This window comes from Gossypium raimondii, chromosome 4 (genome assembly GCF_025698545.1).
Source record: "Gossypium raimondii isolate GPD5lz chromosome 4, ASM2569854v1, whole genome shotgun sequence".
In the NCBI taxonomy this organism is placed as follows: Eukaryota; Viridiplantae; Streptophyta; class Magnoliopsida; order Malvales; family Malvaceae; genus Gossypium; species Gossypium raimondii.
The window spans coordinates 11,254,113-11,274,677 of NC_068568.1; the positions used below are offsets into that span (position 1 = coordinate 11,254,113).

Consider the following 20,565-nt stretch of genomic DNA (forward strand, 5'->3'; position numbering starts at 1 on the left):
TTAACACTTATAAATATAATAAACAAGATAACTATTGCATTATGTTTAATAGATATAATGTCATAGTTATAAACTGTTTTTGGTCCTCATTTTGTAATGGGCATTTCCGCTGAATACAAATTTCAATTATCGAAAACAAAAATAAAACTTATTCCACCATCACAATTCAACACATCATATTACCCTTTACACTGGAAACCCGAATTGTAATACAGCGTCAAACCCCGCGTTACTCCGGCAGAAACAGTCAAAGCTCCGCCCATTGCCTAGCCCGATGTAACCAATTAAAATATTTATGTATGTTTGACTTTTACCTTTAAACATATGGTTTCGTAGTTACTAATCTATACCCTAATAATTGCTTCATTCAATTTCGATATACCCAAACGCGGTTTATGACTTTTCTTTTCTTCTTCTTTTAGGGGTTTGAAAAGTATGATATTCAATCTAACGTACGACAACCGTATAACCTATAAAAGGAGTTCATCGTTATCAACACATTAGAAGGGAAAAGAAAAAAAGATCAATGGAACCTTGGGTGATTCCGGTTATTATATTCTCTGTATTTTTATGTATGACGCTTCTGCTTGCTGCTCTTAGTCGATGTGCTTCCGTAGGGAGTAGTAATATTGGCGGTGGCGGTGCTGCTGCTGGTCATCATCGCTTTGGCCGAGATCATGTAAACATAGATATTGGTGGTTCTGGTGATGCAGGGTATAGCAGTTGGGGAGGAGGTGGCGGTGGTGGTGGAGGAGGTTGTGATAGTGGCGGTGGGGGAGGAGGAGGAGGTGGCTGTTAAAGAGGCAAATCACGTATGTAATTAGAATGACAAAAAACGAAGATTCGTTGGTTGACTTCAATGGGAGAACACAACAAATATATATAAAAGCTATTTGTAAAATAGATTAACAGTTTTTTGAGTTTATTGTTATGTAAATTATAAAGCTTGTTCCTCCTTGCTCATTCATAACCATGTTTGAAAATCCAATGCAAAACTACATTTATTTGATTTGATTTGTAAAATTAAAATTTATTTGGAATTTAAATTTTTATTTTCATATCTCAAAATTTAAATTTAACTATTAACATAGTTAAAATTATTTTGTTAATGTGAAGTTTATTATAATACTATTTTTAGTTATATTTCCATCTAGTAATTATTTTTTAATTTTAAAATGTCTCGCAAATAAATTGGACAAAGAAAAGTAATATTATTAATAATTGGATCTAAATTTTGAAATATGAAAATAAAGAAACTAAATTCATGAAAATAAAAGTACAATGACTAAATTCTAAAATTTTGAAGATTATAAGGACCTATGACATATTTTAACCTTTATCAACTATTATTATTATTGAAACTTTTGTTTGAACTCTTGAAACACATTATTTCAACACTGCTTTCATACATGAGCAATGGATTGTACATAAAAGTGTAAAGTTATGCATGACTTTTTGATGGTCGCTTTGGCTTCCCTTTTGGATTGCCTAACCATGTCTGGCGGCTGCAAGATATAGGATTCAGTATCGGCAGAATGGCAGTAGATACTTCGATCATAGTGGTGGCAATATCAGCAGAGAAGGATGATGTTGGTTATCATGTAGGTGGTGGAGGAATTGCAAGTGGTCGTTAGAAACTGGATAATCTGGTGATGCTATTGCCAGGAATGTCTAATAAGCCAAAAAGAATCATACGTTGGGCATTAGTTCTTTTAAACCAGATGAGAATAGTCTATTTCAAGTTATTAAAAGTAAACAAATTTGGAAAGCAACTAGCAAGCCTTTTAAACAAGTTGATGGAATCAACAAATCCAAATTGCACATGATTGATAGTTTTCTCCTTATTTTTATTTCTACTCATGTACCATAGCCATTATCTCCTACATCTCCAAGTCCAGGAACGATAATCCTAAAAGCACCCAAAATTACACTTCTCATATCACAACATTCATAAGTGTTGAAAGCTGGACTGCAATGCAACATGGAACCAGCAGCCAGCTACTATCGAGTTCAGCAGCAGCAAAGCAATTGGAAGTGTAGCATTGAAGCTTGACCGAATGCAACAGTTGCTTGATTGATTTTGTTTTAATGTAATCTTGTTTAGTTACAAATTTGTGTAAGAAAGTTAGTAGGATTAGTGTTTGAATGATCTTTGATGTAATAGCTGATTGGTCAGCTATTTTTGTGTATCATTTTAGCTATAACTAGATATGTATTAGTTGGGGCAGTTAAACAATTAGGTAACTATCATTTCATCAATTTGTAACTTAAATACATTTTGAATTTTGAATGAAAATATGGTTGTTCGATTACATTTTCTTCCTGTATTCAAGTCCTTCTTGTTGCTTTCTTTTCTTTTCCTTTGCTTCGATTTTTCATTGGTTTTGCTTTGCAAATCTGTTGATGCTTGCTGCCAATGTTCCAAGAAATGGTATCATGAGCCCGAGTCTTTGAGGGGTCTTTTTTATTTTATTGTTTTCAAATCAAAAGCAAAGCTTAAAAGAGAAAAGATTGAAGCCTTTTAACTCAGTCTAGCAGAATGAGTTTCACTCCACCTCCACCACCTGTGTTCACTGGAGAAAACTATCACATTTGGATAGTTAAAATGAAGACTTACCTCTAGGCACATGATCTGTGGAGTGTGATCGAAAACGATGCTGAACCACCTCCATTGAAAGCCAATCCCATCATTGCTCAAAAGAGGCAGCATGCTGAGGAACGAGCCAAGAAGCACAAGGTTATGGCTTGTTTGCAGAATGGAGTTTCTGATGTGATCTTCACTCGCATCATGACCTGTGACTCACCTAAGCAGGCATGGGAGAAGCTGAAGGAGGATTTCATGGGGACTGACAAAACGAGGCAGCAGCAAGTGATCAATCTTAGGAGAGACTTTGAGAATTTGAGGATGAAAGAGTCTGAGACCATCAAGCAATACTCAGATAGAATAATGGCCATTGTCAATAGCATAAGGCTCCTTGGAGTGGACTTCACTGAGTGCAGAGTTGTTGAAAAGGCCATTACAACTCTCCTTGAGAAATTCGAGTCAAAGATCTCTTCACTTGAGGACTCGAGGGACTTATCAGCCATTTTATTGTCTGAGCTGATAAACTCCCTATATGCACTTGAGCAAAGGAGAGAAAATAGACAGGAAGAAATTCCTGAAGCTACTTTCTAGGCAAAAGCCAATGAAGGCTCAAGTTCGAATTTGAAAGGTAAGAAGCCTTGGCACAACAGAAGAGACAAATCAAGAAGAGATGAAGGAAAAAGGGTGTTTCCACCATGTGCTCACTACAAGAAGACAACACATTCAGAGAAGTATTGCTGGTATAGGCCAGACATCCAATACAGAAAATGCAAATAGTTTGGTCATGTGGAGAAGGTGTGTAAAGGCAAGGCAAAGAAGGCTGCTCAGCAACAGGCTTGACCTGCTGAGGATCTGCAAGCTCAGGAGGAGCATGTGTTTACAGCATCCTGTTTTGTTGGCACAACAAAAGCCAGCAGTGATTGGCTATTAGACAGTGGCTGCTCACACCATATGGCAGCTGATGAAATGCTGTTTAAGGACCTAGACAGAAGCTTCTACTCGAAGATCAGAATTGGAGATAGAAAGCTAATTGAGGCTAAAGGAAAAGGCAATGTGTTGGTCAGCACTGGTTCAGGTAACAAACTAATCACTGATGTGCTCTTTGTACCTGACTTAGACCAGAATCTACTTAGTGTAGGCGAATTAGTGGAAAAAGGCTATGCCCTGGTCTTTAAAAATGGTTGCTGCATTATTCACGACTTGCATGGTCAGGAGCTAGTTACAGTTGCTATGACTGATAGATGCTTCATGTTGGATGTAAGTCAAGTGGAAAGAAAGGCATACACCAGCCTTGCTGATAGCACTGATTTGTGGCATAGGAGATTAGGCCATGCTAATTTCAGATCCCTTGATTTGTTGCATAGGCTAAATTTGGTTGAAGACATGTCTAAAATTGAAGCTGGTAGGACTGTGTGTAAGGTTTGTCAGCTTGGTAAGCAGGCTAGATTGCCTTTTCCTATTGACAGTGCTTGGAGAGCTCAAGAAAGGCTCGAATTGGTGCATTCTGATGTCTGTGGTCCTATGAAAACAACATCAATCAGTGACAACAAGTATTTTGTCTTGTTTATAGATGATTTGACAAGGCTTTGTCTGGTTTATTTTTTGAGGCAAAATTTAGAAATGTTTGAAGCCTCCTACAAGTTCAAAGCATTTGCTGAAAATCAATCTGGCTGTAAAATTAGAGCCTTGAGGACTGATAATGGCTCTGAATATGTGTCTAAAGATTTTAGAAGCTATGTGAAAGTGCTAGGATTCATCATCAGCTCACAACTGTCTATACTCCTCAGCAAAATGGAGTATGTGAGAGGAAAAACAGAATGGTGCTTGATATGGCCAGATGTCTGTTGTTTCAAAGCAAGCTTCCAAGTCAATATTGGGCTGAGGCAGTCAACACCTCAGTATACCTGCTCAACAGGTTACCAACTCGAGCAGTCAAGGATAAAACTCCTTTTGAGGCTTTGCATGGAGCCAAACCAGTTGTAGCACACCTGAAAGTATTTGGTTGTGTGTGCTATGCTCATGTTCCAGTGGAAAAGAGAACCAAAATCGAGAGCAGAGCTATTCCAAGAATTTTTGTTGGCTATAGTAGTAACAAGAAGGGCTATAGGGTGTATGATCCATCAACAAAGAAGGTTTTAGTCAGCAGAGATGTGAAGTTAGATGAAGAAAGGGTATGGAGCTAGAATGGAGCTGAAGCAGGCTAGTTTGAAGAAAATCAGTTGGACTTGGTTACTGAACCTACAGAAGAAGGACCAAATGCTGATGTTGTTGATGATACACCAGTGAGAGGCACCAGAACCTTAGCTGATGTTTACCAAAGGTGCAATGTTGCTGTAATCGACCTACTGACAATAAGGAGGCTGCCAAAGATGGGAACTGGATGAAATCTATGGGAGCTGAGTTGGAGATGATTAACAAGAATCAGACATGGGAATTGGTGAACAGACCAGAACACAAGAAGGTCATAGGTGTTAAGTGGGTGTATAGAGCCAAATACAATGCTAATGGCTCATTGAACAAGCACAAGGATAGGCTTGTGGTGAAGGGCTACAGTCAGTAGTATGGAGTTGACTTCTTGGAGACATTTGCTCCAGTAGCAAGATTGGACACAATCTAGCTTCTATTTGCCTTAGCTACTCAGAAACAGTGGAAGGTTCACCAATTGGATGTGAAATCAGCATTTTTGAATGGCTTTCTCAAAGAGAAGATTTTTATCGAGCAACCAGATGGATTTAAGGTTGCTGGACATGAAGACAAAGTGTACAGGCTGAGAAAGGCACTTTATGGCCTGAAGCAGGCACCAAGGGCCTAGTATGACAGATTTGACACCAACCTGTCCAAGCTCAGATTTGAGAAAAGTGCTAGTGAACTTACACTTTATGTAAAGAAGTTAGAATGTGAGACTTTGCTGATTGTTTCTTTGTATGTTGATGATCTGCTAGTGACAGGGAGCAAAAATGAGCTCATTGATGAGTTCACAGTCCAAATGCAGCAAGTGTTTGAGATAACTGACTTGGGGATCATGACTTACTTCCTTGGTATGGAAGTGCATCAGTCTGATCGAGGCATCTTCATCAACCAACATACATTTTCCTTGAAGATTCTTGATAAATTTTGCATGCAGAACTGTAAAACAGTCAGCACACCAGTGGCTCAAGGTGAAAAACTGACTAGCAGTGGTGACCAAGAAAGGGTTGATGAAAGGCACCATCAAAGCCTAGTAGGTTGCCTGTTGTATCTAACAACAACTAGGCCAGATATTATGTTTGGTGTCAGTTTGCTATCGAAGTTCATGCACTGCTGTAATGAGGCTCACTTGAAAGCTGCAAAGAGGGTCCTTAGATACATTAAAGGGACAACAAACTTTGGTGTAATATTTGAAAGTGGAAAAGAGCTGAGACTTGAAGGTTACTCAGATAGTGACTGGGCAGGATCTCTTGATGACATGAAGTGTACCTCTGGCTACTTCTTCACACTTGGATCGAGTGTATTTTGCTGAAGCTCAAAGAAGCAACAGACTATTTCTCAGTCCACAGTTGAAGCAGAGTACACTGCAGCTTTAGCAGCTGTCAATCAGGCCATATGGCTCAGAAAACTCCTTCAAGACCTTAATGAAAACCATGCTAAAGCAACTGAGATTTGGGTGGACAATTAATCAGCAGTTGCTATAGCTAAAAATCCTGTGTTCCATGGCAAAACTAAGCACTTTAAGATTAAACTTCATTTTGTTCGAGAAGCTGAGTAAACAAAGGAAGTCAGCCTTGTTCACTGCAGCTCAGGGGCTCAATTGGCTGATATGTTGACTAAGCCCTTAGGAGCTACCCGATTTGAAGCCTTGAGAAGTGCAATTGGCATGTGTTGCATACAGTTCAAGGAGGAGTGTTGAAAGCTAGACTGCAATGCAACATGGAACCAGCAGCCAGCTACTGTAGAGTTCAGCAGTAGTAAAGCAATTGGAAGTGTAGCATTGAAGCTTGACCGAATGCAATAGTTGCTTGATTGATTTTGTTTTAATGTAATCTTCTTTAGTTACAAATTTGTGTAAGAAAGTTAGTAGGATTAGTGTTTGAATGATCTTTGATATAATAGCTAATTTGGTCAGCTATTTTTGTGTATCATTTTAGCTATAACTAGATATGTATTAGTTGGGGCAGTTAAAAAATTAGGTAACTGTCATTTTATCAATTTGTAACTTAAATACATTTTGAATTTTGAATGAAAATATGGTTGTTCAGTTATATTTTTCTTCTGTGTATTCAAGTCCTTCTTGTTGCTTTCTTTTCTTTTCCTTTGCTTCGATTTTTCATTGGTTTTGCTTTACAAATCTGTTGATGCTTGCTGCCAATGTTCCAACAATAAGCCCAAGTTCTATAATAAGACAGCGGTTACCCTTTGTCATTGACCATAGGATCAATGATTCCGGTATAAACATGAAGCCTGATAATCACAAAACCAGTAAATACACAAGTTACTATATGGATTCATTTAATTGCCCTGGGAATTTCTCGCTGAGCTTTTGAAGGGCTGGAGGAGCTGCCACAACAGATATCTGTAATAAAACAGCTTCATTCATATTAGTAAGTTGGCATAAAAAATGCATATTGAAAGTAATGATTTCTGGCAAAGTTGAAGATGGGAAAATATAGACACATTTTATCTAGAGTTTTCCCAATCTTCATAGAAATAGCTAAGGTCAAACTGTGGGATGCAACACTTAATGATCATATTCCGAAGAAGTTCCGAGGTGCAAATTCAACTGAAAAGAGAAAGATTCTTCCAAATTATTTACCACTTTCATTTGCTTCTTGTTCCTCTAAGAGGTCAACTGCTGCCACAATTGTGCCACCTGAAACTCTTAACAAGAAAATTAGCAAAAGCAGTGCAACATTATCAACCTCAGTCTTAAGAAAAATGATCACTTAAAACACAACGCTTGTGCGGCACAGCAACCATGATAATACTAACCTTCACTTTCAACACAAAAAAGAATGATTTGCTTGATCTTCAACAAATTGAATGCTAAAATAAGAGGTACAAATGCCAAAAAGATTTATATTTCTTTAAGATGGATATGATACAAGATTTCTAGCTCTAAGATGAAGATTAGTACCTGTTGCCAACAAAGGATCTACCACAAAAACTCGAGATCCTTCAAAAAGCATTTTAGGCAACCTACAAGAGCACATTAGCACAAATTACACACACAGTTAAACCTACACTCAACAAATCAAAAGGATGAAATGGGGCTGACCGAACTAAATTACCACAGTTCAACTGGGAACATACCAGGAGGTAGGAACCACATAATAGAAAGAGAAGTAAATTCTTATTATTTAGATAAACTGTCGGCAAAAGTGTTTTTACATCTCTAATTATCCCTTCGTTCACAAAGCCATAAATAATCATAAACAAGTAAACTGGTTGGCCATATAAGAAAATGTAGGATAAGAGGTAGTCTTAAGTAACATGTAGGAAACAAAAGCCAAATAAAGATATCTTTAAACATGAACTATGCTATCTTTTGTTTTGTTGGTTGAGTGAGAAAATGTAACAGTATGTTTTTCAACAGCATCGAAAATAGAGATTTTGGGGTCATAATCCCGACGAGTAAGTTCATAAATAGTGTTTATTAATATTTATGAGTTGATTATAGTGTTTTATTAAATTTTGATTGGGTAAGTTTTGTTAATTGGATAATTAGTTAAAGTCGAGTGGTTTTAAAAAATGAGGTATTGAGATCTCGTTTTTGTAAACCGAACTGTAAATATTTTTATTAAATATTTATGGAGTTGTTATATAGGTAAATTGAAATTTGGTCCAAAAATTTTGGTGATCGATTGTTAATTAAGGAAAAGAATTAAATCATAAAATGTGTAAAACTTAATCGCTATTAGTATATATTTGCTTAATGGTTATAAAATCACGTTTAGAGGGTTTTATAAGGCAATTTGATCATGTTGGAATATAATGGCTGGTTACCATACAAATTTGGTGTAATATTATGTTAATATAATATTGTTTAATAATTTAAAAATGATTAAAACATAAAAACAAAACACATGACCTTTTTCATTCCACTTTCTTCATCCTTTCCGCCTGAAACCACCATTGATAAACCTCAAGAAGTTAGGCCAAGCTCAACACCTTTCATGTCACTGATTTCTTTATCAGTTTTTAGTAATTTTTATGATTTTAATATCGTTGTAGCTTAATTTAGCTATCCAGGGACCATTTTGTAAAACTATTAAACGTTTTGAAACTTACCATAGATGATTTTTGGATGTTTTTGAAGTTAAATGGTTAATTTTGAAGCTTGATTGTTTAATAGGACTGTTTTGTAAAGTAGTTTTGGTTAGTTTTAAGTTTAGGGACTAAAATGATAAAATAATAAATTTAGCATGAAGTTATTATAAAATTTCAGTAATAATGGGTTGTATATGTATAAGGGTAATTTCAGACAAGTGTTTTTGGTTTGATTGTGATATATGTGAAAGTTTCGGTTTTAAAGACTAAATTGAATAAAAGGTAAAAGTTTAGGGCAATAATGTAAAATGTCATTAAAGGGTCAAATATATGAATATAGATATTTTAAGGTATTTGAATTAGTTAATTGAGCTAAATTATTATATGTAGATAAAGAAATGGATCAAGCGGTTGATAATCGAGGAAAAGGAAAATCGTCAAGTAGTTCTAGGTATAATGCTTGTAGTTGTTTCGTTTATGTAAGTTCGTATTAGATTTGTTATGCTTATTGATGGTTTGAATTTTAATTATATGTGTATATATATATGTGTGTGTGTATGGTGAGTATGGTTAATTGTGGTAAGTTTGAAAGTGGAAAGAAAGGTTTGAATTGTAAGTATAACAATTGTATATGTTTGAGTTGAGTCATGTTATTCTATGTAATATATGTAATGAAGTTGATCAAGGTATAATGTTATAAACATGAAAACATTATAGAATACAAGTTAAGCCCCATGTGAGCTTAGTGAATGATAAGGATACAAATGACATGTCATTAGGCTGTTCTAGGCACTAGATGTCGGTGATTACAGTTTTTAGGTACTATGTATTGGTTTTCCAATTTCCAAGCACTCTATGCTGGTGATATATTTTCAGATACTATGTAGCAGTGGTGGATACCATACCGATAACTGGAATCTAGAATTTGTTGCAAATTCTCGTCAACTTGTGTGAGCAGTATTATGTAATGGTTAATGTCCCGATGATCAGCTTGTGTAGCATTATTTCTATGCGTATTCAAAGTTAATCTACTATAGTTCCCCTAGAAAAAAAATTAAGGAATTGTTTAGAAATTAAATTCAGGGCATGAAGGGCTAAATACTTATTAGTTGTGAAATGGTATGCGAAACTAGTATCTTGTGTTTTTTCCAATGTGATATGTATATTACTAACCATTTGGCATGGTAGGTAATGTGAAATATGGCAAGAATCATTGCTATATGTTAAATTGAAATGTATACTTTAAATGAAAGATATGTGATGTTTAAATTTTACAAACTTACTAAGCTTTATATAAGCTTCGTTTTCTTCCTTGTAGATTGTCGGGTTTGAGCTGTCAATTGGATCGATTTTAGAGATCACACTATCTGTCAACTCTTTTGGTAGCTATTTACTTATTTTGTCCTAGTTATAAGTGGCATGTAAATAGGGTTTGCCAATGTATGTTATAAGTTTTTAGTTTAGTTTTGTGCCATTTGGTATATGTATTAATGTATAAGTTTGTAAGCTATGATGGTTGTTTGTTGGCTTGTGATAGTATAAATTTGTTTAGCGTTATACTACCTTAGCTATGAAATGTGCAAAAGTTTTGGTTATTTGGTTAACTTGATTTCATGAATGTGAACATGAGGAAATGATTTTAGTTTAATAGTTGAATTGGCATGGAGTGTTAGGTTGTTATGCTTGAATGGTTAAAGTTTAATGTTTGAATTGTGGTGCCAAGGATGACATATTGGTTAGGCACTTAGGTTGGATGTTATTTGGTATGTTTTGATGTATTTTATGTAGGTTTAATGGATGGTAATTGCATGAATTATGGCCTAAGTGATTATAGGTGTGATGGCTTGGTTTTAAAAGCATGTTTAGGTGCACATGGCAATGTACCAGACATGGTTACCTGACACGACCATGTGGTCTATTTGATTTTGGTGCACATTAGTTCACATGGAATCAGTCTATCACACGGTTAGGCAACACGACCATGTCTTAGGACCACATAGTCTCAGCCTTGTCACACAATTTGGCCACACGACCATATGACCCTCATTTACACTTTTTACCTAATTTTTTTTGTAAAAGTTTCAATTTAGTCTTGATATGATTCCGAGTTGGTTTAAGGGTCTCGTGTGCTTAATTCATACCTGATTTTGATTGTAAATCACACCACACTTATGCTAATATTTTTAATAGATTTGTTGATTATTTATGAATATTTGTATGATAATAATGTTTAACAGCTGTACTACCTTATAGTTCGAGGCAGGTGATCAAACCGAGTATAGGGTGTTACAGAAGAAAACATTATAAAGATAATATGTCAACTTTACCTAAATGATATGTTTTTGTAGCTAGGAAAACGGATGATGCATGTTCAGCTAGAGTAAGACCAGCTCTCAGTATTGTAACAATCTAAGAAACCCCAAAAAAACAAGTATTAGTTACTAACTGAAAAAATTCAAAGAAATATATAATTTAAATGTTAAAAGTGGAAACTAACCACTATAGGTTCCTTTAGATCAATAAATTCAACTAAAGTAATAGCCATTGGTGATTGAATGTCCCCTGCAACAGTAGGCTGTTAGCCAGGATATTTTATGTTCCATATAGGAAAACACATCCTTAATTCCACTATAATTTCAAGAAAGATATGTACAAGGTAAGAACTTACCAACCAATCCCTTGAAGCTTCGTACATAAGTAACCTCCCTAATGTAGCCATAGCATCTCCTAATAACTAGAGAAATCAGAAAAGAAAAATAAATAAAATGAGATTTTTCCAGTGGTCCAGATATGTAAAAGCTAAAAAAAAATATAAAGTTCAAATAAAATTTGAAGAAAACTTAGTGAAAATGGGCCAAAGTATTTGCTTATTCCTCAAAACTAAAACCCGATGCTTAATTCATGGATGTGGAGGCACAACGACCTTAAAGAAAAATTTAAATTTAAATTTAAATACAATAAACAAAAACATAAAGAAACTACATTGTTTAAGTTCTAAAAAAACAAAAAGAGAGAAAAAACTGATGAACACTTTGAACCGGGCAAAATACCAGAAAAAGCCACTTTTTTTAAAATTTACTGAAATGGGCCCGATATTTTATTATTTACAAGAATGGGCCATTTTTCCCCAAATTGCGTCCACGTCAGCGCGAAGTCAGAGGACGTGTCAGCAAATCGCGTCCATGTAAGCACGATTTGTTGCCACGTTAGCAAAGCGCTCTGACACGGACGCGATTTGCTACCACGTAGCGCGCCCCTAGGGACGCGTTTTCCCTATTTTTTGGTTTTTGGTTTTTAGGGTTAAGGTTTAGGGTTTTTAGAATTTTTAGGGTTTTAGAGAAAAAGTAAAAAAATAAGGGTTTAGGGTTTCCTAATTAAATTAATTATAATTTATTCAAAATTGGATTATGTTTCGTGTTTATGGGTTTTTAAGATAAAATCAAAGTAGGATGCTTTATCAGAATAATTTCTGAAGTCACGCCCACGTGTACGCGCTTTTGCTACAGTAGGTCCTGCAAAAATAATTTTGAGTTGACGTTTCTGAGCAAATAGTATAAAAAACGCTTCAAGCAGGATGTTTTATGAGAAGAATTTGTGAAATCACGCCCTCGTGGACGCGCTTTTGCTACAGTAGGTCCTGGAAGAAATAATTTCGACTTGACATTTCTAAGCAAATAATTTAAAAAAATGCTTCAAGCAGGATGCTTTATGAGAAGAATTTGTGAAATCGCGCCCTCGTGGATGCGCTTTTGCTACAGTAGGTCCTAGAAAAAATAATTTCGACTTGATGTTTTTGAGCAAATAGTTTTAAAAAATGCTTTAAACAGTATGCTTTATGAGAAGAATTTGTGAAATCGCGCCCTCGTGGACGCGCTTTTGTTACAGTAGGTCCTGAAAAAAATAATTTCGACTTGACATTTCTGAGCAAATAGTATAAAAACGCTTCAAGCAGGATGCTTTATCAGAAGAATTTGTGAAATCGCGCCCACGTGGACGTGCTTTTGCTCTGATAGCATGTTTAATGAGGCTATAAATGAGGCAAAAATGTTCTCAGAATGCATAAGTTACAGCAGAAACAATTTAGAGAGGCTAAGAAGGTTAGAGTTTCAAATCTGAGTGAACGTATTAGTGCTGTTATTTACTATGATGGTGAGGTTTGCCACACCGAGAATGGTTTTGTTTTTTTGTTGGAGAATACGGTGCGAATGATTTTTAACCAGAACATAGATTTGACAGAACTTCGTAAAAGAATTAGGCGTAAAATTTTCAGAACGACGCCAATGAAACTTCTGTCTATTACGTATCGATTTTGTTCTTCTGTTGATCCGGTGACATATGACTCGTTCGACATAAAAGGTGCTCGTAGTTTGGAGGCAATGATGCAGACTCATCTTGCTAGTGGAGCACCTTATATTGAGTTATATGTACAATTTACATTGCCAAATGATGTACTTACGACCGATGTTCGAGATGTATACACGATCCCTGGACGACACTCGGTTAGCGGGTTACAAAACACATAATAGCCCATGTTTGGTAGCGGTGTGGAATGCACATCCCCTGCAAGACACTCTGTCGATGGATGGGATATGTACGTCAGTGGCTCGATGTTTAATGCTGGAAATACGTACTAGAGAACAACATCAAGTTCTAGTGGCTGGAAATCTACATCAAATTGGGGACGTTATGAAATGCCCAGAAGAAGGGATGATGTACTCCCTACGACGTTCACCGGTGAGGGGACCTCGTACGCTGCAGATAATTGTGGGTTAAAATATGACTCCGATGTGGATCCACCTCGAGAGCCTGGGCCCGATGGTGTAGAAGTTGGCTTATTTTCTGAACCGAAGCCTATTCCAACAGAACCTGAAGATGCTGAAAGGAGTTCAGATTAAGAAGAAAATCCATGATTCAGAGCATACTCACCTCCAGCCCACATGCATAATGTCGATCTGTCTGTAGATGATGCATTGGAGTTTCCAGGTCTACCACACCGGTTGCGTGATCGTACAAGTTTGGGGGCTAGATTCGGGTGAATTTGAAGTTGGTAATCAGTTTACCAACAAGGATAGTTTTATTTGTGCTTTGAAACAACATAGCATCTAAAACGGTGTTAACTACCTTGTCGTTAAATCCAAATCTGATAAGTTTGAGGCGAAGTGTGCGGTGCAAGAAGACACATGTTCATGGAAAATCTACGCCTTGTTAAGGAAAAGGACAGGGTTGTGGGAGATTAAAAAGTACAAAGGTCCACATACATGTGCTGCAGGTACAGTATTGACGGTTTTTAAATAATACTGTTATTATGTAATGTTGGATTATTTAATGTACTCCGTTTATAGGTGTTTCACAAGATCATCCCAAGATGGATTCAGTTATGTTAGCTAGCTTGATACTACCCACGGTGAAGGCATATCTCAAGACTTCAGTGCTGGTCTTAATTGCCAATATTCGTAGCCAAATGGGGTACACGCCCTCTTACCGCAAGGCTTGGATAGCTAAGCAGAAGACGTTGGAGAAGATGCATACTGGGTGGGACGCTTCATATAATGAAATATGACAGTGGTGTCAAGTGCTAGAGAGATACGTCCCAAGTGCCATCACAGACCTTGAAACGGAACATGCGTACTACAACGGCCAATTGCTACGTGGATGCCAAGTGTTCAAACGCCTGTTTTGGACCTTTAAGCAATACCGAGACGCATTTCCATACTGCAAGCCATTGGTACAAATTGACGGTACCTTTATGTTTGGTAGGTATACTCATCGGCTATTGCTTGCAGTGACACAAGATGGCGATGGGAGAATCTTCCAATTGCGTTTGCAATAACATTGGGGGAGTCGTCTGATGACTGGGATTTCTTTCTCTCTAGGTTAAGGAGGCATGTGTGCCCCAACCTGATATCTGTGTTATTTCAGATCGAGGTATAGGTATACTAGCTGCATTTGATCGACAGGGAAGCTTATGGCAGCGCACACACCATCGATACTGCCTAAGGCACGTTGCTTCAAACTACTACAGGTAATATCCATCTAAGAGCGAACGTCGACAAGTGACCAACATGGGTATTTAGTCTCTATCTGTGTTATTTCGTTTGTCAATTTGAATTAGTTGTAAATGAAGAAGTGGTATGTAATATTCGCTATGAACTTATTTTGGCAGGGTATGAAATAAATAAAGACCATTTTCACGAGATGTTGGCAATTTTACGTTCAATTAACAGAGAAGAGGCGGACTACCTTTGTAACATACGTTTCAAATGGTGGGCACAAGCATACGACGGCGGCCTACGATATGGTCATATAACCTCAAACCTGGCTGAATGCATAAATTCTGTTCTAAAAGGAACATGCCATCTACCGATAACATCGGTTGTGCAAGAGACATTTTTTCATTTGACGGCGCTATTTCCAAAGCGAGCAGCGAGTTATGCAGGCAAGATGCAGGGAGGCCATGTCTGCTGCAGTAAGGTAGTACAAGAAATTAACAAGGCCAAGGCACGAGCGAACACCATGCAGACAGTGTGTCACGATCGTGACAATTTATGGTTTCGCGTGACAGAGTTTGACAGACCGTACCAAGGTGTTGTTGGCGGGCAATATCGTGTACACTTACGAAATATGACTTACTACTGTGGGATGTTTGATGCATTTTGTTATCCATGCGCTCATGTTATTGCAGCTTGTTAGAATCTCCGTCTGGATCTGATGAGCTATGTGGACGAAATGTATAAATTAGAAAACATGTACAACGTCTGGAGACACGTTTTCCCACCGGTCTCAGATGAACGTAAGTGCCCGCCCATATCTCTTGCTCCTTTTAAGCTGTTACTGGATAGAGAATTGCGTCGCAAACCAAATGGTCGACCATGCTTGACTAGAATACGTAACAGTATGGATATCCGAGAAACAGCCAGTCAACAAAAGTTGTGCGGATGGTGTAGGAATCCAGATCATACAAGTCGATCATGCCCTAATAGCAATAGTTGAATGTAATTGTAAACAAATTATATTTTTTTCAATTATTAATTGATAGTTGTATTAATTGTCAGTAAAATTATCAAATTATATCAAATTATTAATTGTTAGTACCAGTCAAGGGTTATGGTTAGGGTTAGGGTTTTTAAGTTAAGGGTTTAGGGGTTTTAAGTTAAGGGTTAGGGTTTAAGGTTTAGGGTTAAAGAGTTTTTAAGTTAAGTTATGGGTTTAGGGTTTTTAAGTCAAGGGTTTAGGGTTTTAAGTCAAGGGTTTAGGGTTTTAAGTTAAAGGTTAGGGTTTAGGGTTTAGGATTTGTCAATTAAATTATGCATTTAATTATAATTTATAAATTTATAAATTTTTAATAAATTAGTTTAGGGTTTTTAAGTAATAACTCAAAAAAATTTCTATTTTATTACATCAAATAATATCAAAATATTCAAAATGTTTGTACAAATATATTAAAATACAAATAAATCTCTGTTCCTGCCGAATTCAGTGCCACATGGCGGCCGTCGACGGTTACGCGCTAGATTCCTCCTTTGGCCAGCTTCCGGCGGCGGTTGTGGTTCCTCCGACACGGATTTTGGTTCCTTCGGTAGGGCATTTGGTTGTCGAAGTTCGGACGATGAACCACCTTGATAGAATAGTGAATGTGGAGGTGTTTGCATCACCAACGACGGCGGTGTTTGAAACCCATACGGTGGTGGGGATTTTTAAAAAGAAAAGCTCCCCGACTGCCCCTCTTGCGATCCCTCGTACCCCGCTGGCCTATACATCGGCGGTCCACTCGACATAACAGGAAATGGAGCTGAATCGGGCCATTGGATCCAATCTGCTATAGGACTCGGAAAAGGAAACATATAAGGGTTAGGATACATAAAAGGGCAAGGAAACACACCTGACATCATCTGAAAAGGCTGTGCCGTGGGTATCGTCGTTTGAACTGCTGGGTCGAGTGACTATGTCGGTGCTCTCGTTGGGCCTGATGATTGAATGGCCGCTAATGATGGGCCAGGTGAATGTCTGGGCCTCGTTGATAGGCTAACATCATCGTCCTTTGGTCTTGGATTTAAAGGCCCGCGTCTTTCCTTTTGGACATGTAATTGCCACTGCTTCTCCTTTGCCGACAGTAAATACGACTTGCCATGGATCCTAAACCATGGCATGTATTCCGACATACACGCTAACTCCGGAACGATGATCGGTTCCATAGTAGGTATATACTCATATCGATCTTCCCACATTTCGATGTAGTTGGACTAGAATCTCAGCCAATCCGTATGCAGTTGCTGTAGGTCGATTTTGTGCTGATCATCAAACACCTCAGGTGCCACAAGAATCGGTTGTCTACATCCAAATTGCCGTAACACTCTGTCTGACTGGTGCATCTCCACGGTCTCGTAGCTGATCAACGTGACTTTCGCGTACCAAGCGTTTGGATTTTGTAAGAACTCATCCGGAATTACTACCCGAATTGTCGGATCCTCGTATGGTGTCCATTGAAACTATATGAACATGATAGAAATATAAGTTATATACATAATACTAAATACTAAATACTAAATACTAAATACCAATCGACTAGCGAATGATGGAAATATCAATTTTATTTAATACTTACATGTGCTTCCGACTGTTGGTCTAATAGAAGCCGTATATCTTCAAGAGAGGTAGGTAATCGAGCATGACTTGCCGAATGGTTCCACCTAATTAAATAAAATTTTAGCATACTATTATTTTTAAAAATCTACATAATAATTGTAAAATCTAATATAAAATTTACCTCGTTATGAGTGGGAATATATATGGGTGGTCCACTCGATGACGTAGAATAGAAAGCGAAACCGTGCCCATGACTGCAGTAGTGACAGGCAACCTCCGATTTTTTCTTTACTCGGTCGCGTCGCCCCACACATCTCCCGATATAATGTTGCCAAGACGGAAGACCCCCAACTCAATTCACCAGCTGCTCTAAAATCAACGAGTTTCAGCAGCCATCTTAGATGTACGCGGCTCTGTGACAAGTCCGGCATCAGATAACCTTTAATTATCTAAAGAATGTATGCCCGAGCATATCAGATTCTTTCTACTTCGCTTGAATCATCATCTGGATCTGGGAATGTGTCTTATAACCAGCCCATCTCGATCCGACCTCCGTTAATTTTCTCTTGAATAGCGCCTAAAAGCTCGTAGCACACTGCTCCCCAATCGCCAGATTGAACAGACCCGGTGACTGGCTTCCCGTCCACCAGTAATCCGAATTGCAGACTGACATCTTTCAAAGTAATAGTGCACTCTCCACATGGAAGATGGAATGTGTGCGTCTCGGGTCTCCACCTCTCGATCAACACACTGATAAGTTTCGGGTCCAACTTGCATCCCCGGCCTACCGTCGCCACGTGCCAAAAACCCGCTTCCCACAGGTAGTTCTCTACCAACGGTGATGAAGGAGCATGCATATTCCGGATATAGCATTCCAATATCTGATCTACAGACTTTTATAACAAATAATAAATTAATAATTATCTAAAAATGCATAAATAAAAAAATCTTAAATAATATTTAAAAATTAAATTTAACACTTACCATTTTCATTTGTTCGACGGATATGTGCTGATTATCAAGACGAGTTAGTTCTCCGGCCATTGATTTAATAATAAAGACAAATTTTTACAATTTAAAAAAAATTTAAAAAACATATTTTTTAAAAATTATTTTAAAATATGGATTTAAGAGAAATTTAAGAGGAAATTGAGAGAAAATTGAGATTAAATATGAATTTGAGAGAAATTTGGAAGGAATTTGAGAGCAAATTAAGAGCAAATTGAAAGGAAATTTGAGAGAGGATTAGTTTGTGAAAAAAATAAAGATTGGGAGGTATTTATAGATTTTTTGTTTACCGTTGGAGGGGCAACGGTCAAAAAAATGACCGTTGCACTGTTCATGTGCGGGGAAATTGTGTCCCCAGGGGCGCGCTATGTGGCAACAAATTGCGTCCATGTCAGCGCGCTTTGCTGACGTGGCAACAAATCACGCTTACATGGACGCGATTTGTGTCCATGTCAACAAAACGTGCTGACGTGGACGCGATTTGCTGACACGACCTATGACTTCGCGCTGACGTAGACGCGATTTGGGGGAAAAGGGCCCATTCCGGTAAATAATAAAATACTGGGTCCATTTCGGTAAATTTTAAAAAAAAATAGGCTTTTAATGGTAAATTGCCCCTTTAAACCCTATAATAGGGTTTTTTGGATGCCCACATGAGAATCTACTGTAACAAAACCCAATGCCACGTCCGTAACCACCAATGAGTTGTAAAAGAATGCTTTAAAAAAGAAACAATAAAGGGAATACTAAAGAAACAATAAGAAACTCCGCTTTATTATCAATTGCATTTCACAAAATTTTTACTTTTTTTTAATAATGGAAGAAGGCAACCAACTGCCTTTAAATCAAATAAATCTTACATTCGATGCACCAAGTTTATCTTCTAACAATAATTTCCTAACAGGAAAGCTATGGAACTAAAAAAAGAGTAAATTCAACGTTATTAATTGAGCCTGATTTACCAAACCAATCTATTACCATATTCTTGTAGCTTGACTTATTGTAACTTTCTTCTGAACTCATTAATCCTTCGGATAATTGTCATTGACGGAATATTCACAGAATTTCCCAATATCATCTCAATTGCATCCAAAGAGTCACTTTCAACAATAACCTTACTATAGCTCCTTAATCGAGCAACTTCAAGTCCAACTAAAATAGCCCATAACTCAAACTTAAGAGCAAAGCCCCTTCCGATGTATTTCCTGAAACTTTCCAACCAATTCCCCGCGAAGTCGTGCACCACTCCACCAACCATCAATCATTGTCTGTTCATGGTTGAAAACCCATCAACATTGACCTTAACCCATCCCAGACTCGATGGACACCATTTTACCCTCCCACCTTGCTTCACTCTCAAGGACCTAGAATTCTTTAATGGCTCGCAGATATTAGAAACAAATCAATTTACCCTGCAAACAATCTCTCCAGGCCTATTTGCTACTTGTTGGAAGATAAAACTATTCCTATTTTTCCATAGCAACCAGCACAAGATAGCAAAAAATCACACATGAGCATCATTTCCACCAAAATCACTATTCAAATTGACAACTACTTAGTCCAAAAGATCTAAACTAAAGAAGTGAGACAAAGAATTTGAGGATATCACATTTTTCCATACCTTAGTCGCAACAGTGAAATCACACAAAACATGAATAATTATTTCCTGATTATCCACGCACAGGGTGTAGCCCATTGTGGGAGACATATTCCTCCTATTCCTTTCAAAATTTGTTAAGAGCTTCTTGCGTAAAACTAGCCAAAGAAAATGCTTGATTCTTGGTGGCAAATTGGTCTTCCAAATTCCACTCCAAACATTATCCCTTGCTCGATCATCCATCTGTACTAAACTATTATATGTTGCTTTGACAGAAAACTTCCCAGTTTTATGTGGTTGCCAAAAATAATTATCCCTCCTCCCCGTATCACAAGGGAGAGGGCATACTGCTATATATTCCAAGACATTTCTACATTAACCATCTGCATTAACCATCTTCTATATTCAAGCTGAACAACATGTGATTACGAATCGCCCCTAATTCAGGAATCTAAATGTTACCAAGAAAATACACAACTTTCCCATTGCCTATGCTCCAAGAAATATTATGCCTAAACTGTTCCCAAAAATTTGATAAAGAACGCCATAC

The 20,565-nt window shown here is 37.3% G+C and overlaps 1 protein-coding gene and 1 pseudogene across 1 annotated transcript; one reads left to right on the forward strand and one right to left on the reverse strand.

Moving 5' to 3' along the window:
* The first annotated feature begins 574 nt into the window (after window positions 1–574).
* LOC105779043 (uncharacterized) lies at window positions 575–1,634 on the forward strand. The gene is made up of 2 exons (XM_012602795.1): window positions 575–788; window positions 1,519–1,634. The coding sequence occupies exons 1-2, from the start codon at window positions 575–577 to the stop codon at window positions 1,632–1,634; spliced, it is 330 nt and encodes a 109-aa protein (XP_012458249.1).
* A 223-nt stretch (window positions 1,635–1,857) lies between these two features.
* LOC105779042 (uracil phosphoribosyltransferase-like) lies at window positions 1,858–19,676 on the reverse strand (annotated as a pseudogene).
* Between the last annotated feature and the right edge of the window lie 889 nt (window positions 19,677–20,565).

What these genes read in the sequence shown, in the direction of transcription:
- LOC105779043 (XM_012602795.1), top strand. Translation starts at nt 575, where the DNA reads ATGACGCTTCTGCTTGCTGCTCTTAGTCGATGTGCTTCCGTAGGGAGT. An exon ending in CGGTGGGGGAGGAGGAGGAG is followed by an intron (nt 789 to 1,518) that starts GTGGCTGTTAAA and finishes TGCAAGATATAG; the next exon opens with GATTCAGTATCGGCAGAATG.